Source organism: Triticum aestivum, unplaced genomic scaffold (assembly GCF_018294505.1).
Source record: "Triticum aestivum cultivar Chinese Spring unplaced genomic scaffold, IWGSC CS RefSeq v2.1 scaffold157174, whole genome shotgun sequence".
Lineage (NCBI taxonomy): Eukaryota > Viridiplantae > Streptophyta > Magnoliopsida > Poales > Poaceae > Triticum > Triticum aestivum.
In genome coordinates, this window is record NW_025233528.1 from 1 (window position 1) to 8,010 (window position 8,010).

Consider the following 8,010-nt stretch of genomic DNA (forward strand, 5'->3'; position numbering starts at 1 on the left):
TCATTTTCGTTCCGCGCGGGTCTGATTGGACCTTATTCGGGCAACCAAACGCGGGCAACCAAACGTGCCCTAGGCCAACTGCACGCACTATCTAGACCATGCGTATTTGAGTGTGGACGCAGACCAAAGAAGACCTTAGTCCCTATCGTTGGCCCCACTTGTCATCCTCGGCCGCCTCCCACTCCATTCCCCTTTGCTCCGCTCGCTCCAGTCGTCCGGCGCCGACACGCCCTCGCCGTGCCGCCTCCACCTCCACCTCGACTGCGTGCGCTAGCCCGCCCGCACTTTCCACGACCCGGCTTGCCTTCGGAGCGAGGAGAGGGAAACGATGGTGGCCATCACCGCGCTCGCGGACGGCAAGAGGCCCGTCGCTCCCTTCCATCTGCTCCTACCTCCTCTTCATCTCCTTCTCCCCGTTGAAGAAAATCTTAGGCGATTTAGTCGACATTAAGTACCTGACGGGTTTAGTGATCTTGTTGCTGTGTGCAGGTGGGCGGGGATTTCTCAGACGGGGAAGCCCGGGGCGAAGGCTCCTAAACCCATCAACTTGCCGAACCAGAGGTAGCATTTCTAACCCTAGCACTTGGCATCTGCTGGAGAAGCTCCTGAACGAGGCATTTGCTTCTGTCAAATATTTATCACTAGCTTCTTTCGTGTCTTGTGAAATTGATGTGCTGAGGGTCTGTTTGCCTAGGTTGGACAGCCATGGCCTCCGCAGTGACGAGATTGTTCCAAAGTAAGATTTCTCCCTGTGATAATTTTCTGGGTGCTGCTAGTATGGTTCTGGACGCGCACATATCTTTGAGGTATCTGGTTTATACTAGTTAAATAGAGAAAGGAAATTATGCCAAAAACATCACATGCTAGGTGCGTGTACCCCTTGGAGGATTGGATAATACAACTGTATGTTTGTCAAGTTTTTTTTTCCATGTTAGTCAGTAAGTTTTGCTTCTCTGGTGAAACAATAGCCTGAAAGGGCATGGGACATGTGGATTCCTTCACTATACTGTCCAGGCAACCCTTGTTTACGCAAGCTGAGATGATGTTTCATTCTTGTTGCCGTCTGATGGAAATTTTGCATGGATGTTAGGGGCACGACCACTTGGGGCGGCAAATCAATGCTCCCAGCATCAAATGCATGGGCTTCACCTTTGCTTCTGAATCCCAAGAACGATGGAGCTTCTGGTTCACCTAGCCACATTGATGATCGTCCTTCTTCCCGAGGAAGCTCGACGTCATCATCATCAGTTGGAAGTGACTTCCTTGACTTACCATCGTATAGTTTGCCAATGGCCGTAAATTATTCTCTAAGCACAGAGATAAGATCAGGGAGCTTGCAAGTTTCTCGTTTTCCAGATTCTTTTAGTAATGTTCTAAAAGCACCATTGAAAGCTGTTGGCAGACGGGTATGCACCTCTACTATAAATCAAGTTGGCAATTAACTGAGGATTTTCTTATAATAAATTTTGCCAATGTAGGCACCTACATCACAGGGGAAAGGGTTCAGCCTAAGTATGGATGATTTCCCAGTACTTGGCTCCAGAAACTCTGCGTCAAACAGTCAACAAGGTGGCAAAGTGCAACATTACATTTGGTTTTCACAAAGTCTGTTTGTAGTTCATTTATTCACACTATATTGTATCTGAATGCATATTGTTGTTTGGCACCAAGTTATCTGGAACAGAATAGATATGCCAGTATTTTATTTGGTTGGACGTGTCCATAAATTCTGTCTAAACTGATAGTTTCTGGGGCTAAAAGCTTTAACCGTTCTATATGGTTAATCAGTCACATTTGTTCTCCCTACTCATTATCTTTTCTGTTACAGGGCAAATTTCAGGAAGGTGGCCAACTATTGCTTCTGGTATTGTGGCAACACAAGATAAAGAAGGAAAGAACCCGATAACTGGTATACACTCGCTTGATGAATGCTACGAGCTATCCCACTCTTTTGTATTCCATACCCCAAATATCATCATAGGATCATAGCAATCTGTGTTCAGTAAATGTAATTTCCTTTTAATATGATAGATATTCTCTAAGATATCCTTATTTGACAGGAACTGGTGAGGTAATTTTGTCTTGCAGTTATGAGCATGAAATTATCTCAAGAATGGACTATGTTTGCAAAGGAGACGATCCTATTCCTGCTGCAAAGTTGATAAGGGGAGCTGAGCAGGCTCAACTGCATGATCCCCAAGTTCCTAATATATGTATACCTCCTCCATTGTTGGATTACTGGCATCGTCCTCCTGATCAGCCACCTGATGAAAATGGAAAATTGCATAGTGGAGAGATGCCATATGGTCTGTACAAGCATGCTGACCCGACTGGCTTTGCTGTTGAATCTCTTGCTCATCGTGATCAGTTCGCGCTCAACGAGGAGGCACTAGCAAAGCAGGATACTGGACATGGTGGGTATTATCCAGACAAGAGGGATATATCTCATGCTCACATGCCTGCTGATTGTTGTGTCATAAATCAATCTTGCCATGTTCTTGGGAAGGTCAAGAATGGCCATGCAGATGTACTTGAGATCGAGAAGCAACCTATCATCAAGAAGGATGTGGCTCTATTAGAGAAAATCAAGTGTCTAAACAACAAAGCTAGAAATTTCCGTGCCCTTAACTTGTCCAATCTACCTTCATCTCTACTCAAGGACTCCAAGGTTAAACACCCAAAAATCATCCGTGTCGAGGAAGATCCTGCGACAAAATATGTTCCCTTCAGTGCTTCCACCAGTGAGACTGGTCCTGCCTTTGACAGGCTTAATTCTGTTTCTCAAAGCAGCAGTTCTGTGTCAACTAATCCATCAAATGGGCCTGATAAGGGTGTAACTGTTGTTTGTCTGTCAGAAAAACAAGTTACTGAATTCAGCCAAGCTGGAAAAGTTGGCAAATCTGCTGATCGCCATGCATATGGAAGAAGCGATATCTCAAGAAACATGCTTGATGGTTCTGCTCAGGACATGCCATCTCGTATTACTGGACATGGATGTGAAGAGCACTCCATAGTTGACTCTTTGCGAGGAGTTCTTATGGTAGATGCTCAACAAGACCAACTTCTTTCTAGGAACACCTCACAGCAGCCACATGTGACAGTCGCTGATAAGGAGCCAAATTGGCTTCACTGTGAAGACCAGGTATGTGGTTTTTGTCTCCTTAGGTATTGTCCTCTGACAAAATTGGAGTAGTTGCCGATTTCTGTGATTATTTCTTACACGGAAACTCATGAGTAATGAGATGCATAGAAAGATAAAAAAACTGCAAAACATCCTTTTTCTTCTGTACCTGTACAATTTGATTGAAGTGTTCATACTAGGGTTAGCGGTAGGCAGGTGAGCGTCCAGGGAGGTTTGGACACTATGACTTATTCAGTGTGTATGTCACTTCTGCTGCACAAAATTTTCCATGGCATCTACCTGGCGACGGATGTCATGTTTCTTTATCGCATTAAGGTTTCATGTAGCGTTTGTTTCGTCAAACTTGGACCCGAGAACCCAGTCCTGTAAACCTTGATATTAGAAATGTTTCTGCCACTCCTAAAGTCCTTCCAGTAATGCTCTTTACTCGATTAATTCATTTATCTCTATTAGACCTTGCAGTCTTGCTGATGTAGATACCAATCTTCCAAGAGTTACTCTCTGTCCCTGTACAGTGTGATTCTTTCATGTATGTAATAGAGTTCCACAAATTTTGTTTAAGCACATCCTTTTTATTATAATGTCATTCCACTTCTATTACCTGCAGATGCTTTAATAGAGTGCCCAACAAAGTGGCACACACACACAGAAATGAAATGTTTATAATTGGCAAGCAAATACTGCAATAATGTTGCTAAGAGTTTCTTGTGCCATGGTTGTTGTTTAACTAGTGTTTTTTTGGTGCATTCAGCATTCCAGAATGAGATATTTGTCTGCTCAAGCTGCGAAACAACTACAGGACGCGGAGAAGTGGATTAGTCAACAAAATATAAATGCTATTGCAAAACTGGAAGAATTGAGGAGGTATCAATCAATACAGAGTCAGAAGTCCAATGATGCACCCCCAGACGCAGATATGTACTGCAAACCAAAAACGCGAGATGATGTGACTGCTAAATGTGCTAGTTCAGTGGCAGATACATGTTGTATTGTCTCTGCTGATGGTCATAATGCGCCTCAGCCAGTAGCTGGAGTCAAGATTAGTGAAGTTTCTATTGGTTCCAGTGCAGAATCAAATACTTCAGGTGTTAGTAAAGGTTATAATTTCAGGTCTTCAGCCAAGAGCACACAGGTTAACATGATGGAACACATTTCCCTCAACTCACTGTCACATGACAACAGTACTCCAGAACACTGGCCAATGGAGCACAGGCAAATGCATTTTGGTTCATGGGAGAGAAATATAACAGATAGGGAGATACCTGCAGACACGAAGTGTGCTGAAGCTAAAAATCATGGCGACCTCTTGACCAGAAACAAGAGCAGCAGGAGGAACTTTAATTCAGTTAGGCCTGCAGCGCCACCTGTGTTTAATGAGAAGAATTCTACAGAAGTCCTGAGTATGCAGAAAACCCATGTTCCATGTATTGCCATCAATAGTTCTATAATTCCTGCCAAGGTTACTTCTGTTACAGGTCTTATTGTGGGTAATATAATGCTTGATGATGTTCCACTTGCATCAGTAAACCGGGAGTGGGCAGTACCGGCCAAGGAAGTACATGATGCAGCTAGTAGCCTCTCAGGGCCTCGGCAGGTCAAGAAATCAGACAAGAGCCAGCATGGTCTACTGCCTGTCCAGACTCCAATTCCAAACAATAGTGTCATGTGCAAACCGATTAAACAGACAGGCAGGAAAGAAGAGCATGCAGAAGGAGGTCCGAATGGTATGGCTGTAGTTGATGGACTTGCTTCGGCGGTGCAAATTCTCGCTAAACCGGCAGAGTACTTCAATGTGGCAGATGTTATACAGGAGTCATCTGATCAGTGGCAGCAAGGAGATGTGCAATTTGAGCTCAAGGCCCATGGTGGTACCGAGGACCGTTCAAAACTAACTGGAATGGCGTCCTTGCCTGACAATACTTGGGAAAAGCATCCGGCAACTGACAGTCCAAGGCGCTACCATGTTGAGGCCCAAAGGAATGTGGGGATTCGCTATGGTTACAGGGAGAGGGCAGGCAGGGGACGCTTCTTCCACGAATCACCAGCTCCGTCTAGGGCTCGCTGGATGCCTAAATACATCTCCCATCCTCAGAGCGATGCACAATATGATGGTGTCTCTGAATGGCTGCAGGATTCCCACCAATTCTTATTGGACAACTCACAGGGATTGGACAGCAAACCGATTCAGATAGCTGACAGGGATGCTGGAATGGATCTGCAGGGTGGAGAAGGCAATGTAGGCATGAGCTTCAGAGATGAAAACCCCTTGATATGGAACGAAACAGAGTGGGAGTATCAGCCTCTCTTTCCAGCGCCACATCGCGTTGGCCAACAACACGGTAACACGAGTGATGATGGTCAAAGGGGTAGAGGCAGACACTCTGAGTACCGCCAACAACACGGTGACGCGAGTGGTGATGGTCAGAGGGGTAGAGGCAGACACTCTGAGTACCACTATCCGGAGCCGGTAAGATCTCGTGATGCTACACCTGACATCCAGCGGAACCCCGGCGGTGCTGACAATCATCAGTATCCGGCCTATTTAAGAGCGGGAATGCACACGGAGCGCAGGTACTATATTTGAGGGTCGCTGTTGGATAGCTGTGGTCCATACAATCATCACCAATCCAGTCCTGTAATCAATCCCTGAATATTCTTGTGAGTTGCTGAAGCGTAGATAGCCTTTTGTCAGCTCTGTTTCTTTCTTCTCTGGGCTTGCGATGATCCATTTACTTGTAAGATGCTAGTCCTGTTTATCTTATGGAGACCTTTATCTTGTAAAGCTTTGTCTGAAGACTATTCTACTTCTGATGGCCGAATACTGCACGGATCGCTGTTTGGGTGTCACGAGAAGCTTTTCTGATTGATTTGTCCAATTAGCAGTTATTTTTCTTTCTTTCTTTCTTGAAGCAACTCAGCGGAGTTAGACACAGCCACAGTGTATCGCTTCTGTTCTTTTCTTGGTTTCCCTTGCGCGTGCTATGCGCCGGCCAGCTTTCGGCTGGTCCACCTCCAGCCGTTTGATTCGACAGCCACCAGCCGTGCGATCATCTTCTTTCCCTAACCCTCGCACGCACACGAGTGCCCGCCGGTGTTCTTTGAATCCTCTGTATATATTGTTGTTGTTGTTGTTGTTGTTTGCGTGAGCGCTTTTCTTTTCTTTGCCAGGTTTTTTCTTTATTTTGTATAGTATCTTTCTCTTTTTTGGGGCCTATGTATATTTAATAATAATAATAATAATAATAATAATAATAATAATAATAATGCACAGCAAAGTCATGCTGTTTTCCTAAAAAAAAGAGGCCAGTGTCTCACAGAGTACCAAACTTCCTCTATAACATGAATAGCAATGGCTATTGGACTGTTCGCGGAAACACCAACACATGATGCAATAGAGAAAATCCAAGAAAAAACAGAAGTTTTCCTTTTGCTGATATAATGGTAAAGAAGGTTCAAATATACTTTTATCATATATATGTTAAACAATAGGGAAAAATTTAGTTTCAGCCAGCGAAAAACTCGAACGCATCATCCGCCTCCTATGAACAACACGTGTCCCACGTGGGATCCATCAATCTCTCCCTTCCCAGGGACACCTTGAAGCAAGGTCTAATAAAACGCATCGGCGACGGAGCATCCACGCACATCTGGTCTGAGAACTGGCTGCCAAGGGAGGAGTTCTTTCAGCCTTTTGGTTGCTGAGTACAGAACCCACCGACTAGGGTCTCGGAGCTTATTATTAGTGCCACTGCATCATGGGATAGAGAACGGGTTCAGGCGACTTTTCTGCAAATGGATGCAGACATCATTCTGGGCATCCCACTTTGCACCCGCAACTTACCTGACTTTTGGTCTTGGCACTATGAAAACATGCACTGTAAAATCTGCATACAAAATTCTTGTTGCCACTAGACAGAGAAGAGAAGCGTGGCTAGAAGAAGAAGCTGGCCCATCTAATGCAAGAGCAGAAGAGGGGGCGTGGAAATCCCTTTGGAAAACAACAGTCCCCGGCAAAATCCGCATGTTCCTTTGGAGACTCTCAAAACATTCACTGCCAACTAACGATGTACGAGCTCACCGTCATATGGCTGATTCAAGCACATGTGGATTATGCGGGGTTCCGAATTCCTGGCGGCACTCACTCTTGGAATGCACATCATCAAGAAGTGTTTGGGCGCTTGCTGAAGAAGAGATCACACATAAAATCATATCAAACACTGAACCAAAAGCGAAACACTGGCCGTTTACGGTGATGGGGTTGTTATCACATGAACAATTTATTATAATGGCAGTCACACTTTGGTCAATCTGGCACGCCCAGAGGAAGGCCATCCATGAAGCAGTATTTAGAAGATCTGGGCATTCAGCAGTTCATTGTGGCATCGGACTGCCAGCAGGTCATCCTGGACATCAACAGGCGGGCACGAGGTGTCTATGCTGCAGTTATTAGCGAGATCAATACCAAAGCATCTACCTTCTCTTGTACTTTTTCTGTTGAAAGTCGTGCTGTTAATTGTGAAGCACATCGTTTAGCTAAGTTTTCCCTTTCTAGAGGTCCGGGACGCCACGTTTGGTTTGGCGTTCCCCACGACCAAAGATGTATCCCACTTCAGGTGGACTTGGATGAATAAATCAGGTTACCCCTAAAAAAATCAATCTCTCCCTTCCCAACCTTATCCCTTCACGATCTCTCCCGTCCACTTGTTTTCTTCTCTATATTTTGCAAGCGTGTGGAACATCGATGAGTACAACGTCTAACAAAATATTTTGACAACTGGCCCTTTCTTGCAAAAAATTCTGCAACGCGATCCCCATTGCAAAAGGGTGAAGAAGAATAAAATTGCAACAAGACCTCTATTACAAAAAAA

At 44.9% G+C, this 8,010-nt stretch overlaps 1 protein-coding gene across 1 annotated transcript; it reads left to right on the forward strand.

The window, feature by feature from the left end:
- Nucleotides 1–78: 78 nt before the first annotated feature.
- On the forward strand, nucleotides 79–6,006 carry LOC123176083 (protein MODIFIER OF SNC1 1). Its single transcript, XM_044590472.1, has 8 exons — nucleotides 79–363; nucleotides 490–561; nucleotides 695–736; nucleotides 1,091–1,406; nucleotides 1,479–1,569; nucleotides 1,829–1,909; nucleotides 2,061–3,142; nucleotides 3,894–6,006. The coding sequence occupies exons 1-8, from the start codon at nucleotides 329–331 to the stop codon at nucleotides 5,724–5,726; spliced, it is 3,552 nt and encodes a 1,183-aa protein (XP_044446407.1). The 5' UTR covers nucleotides 79–328; the 3' UTR covers nucleotides 5,727–6,006.
- The last annotated feature ends 2,004 nt before the right edge of the window (nucleotides 6,007–8,010 follow it).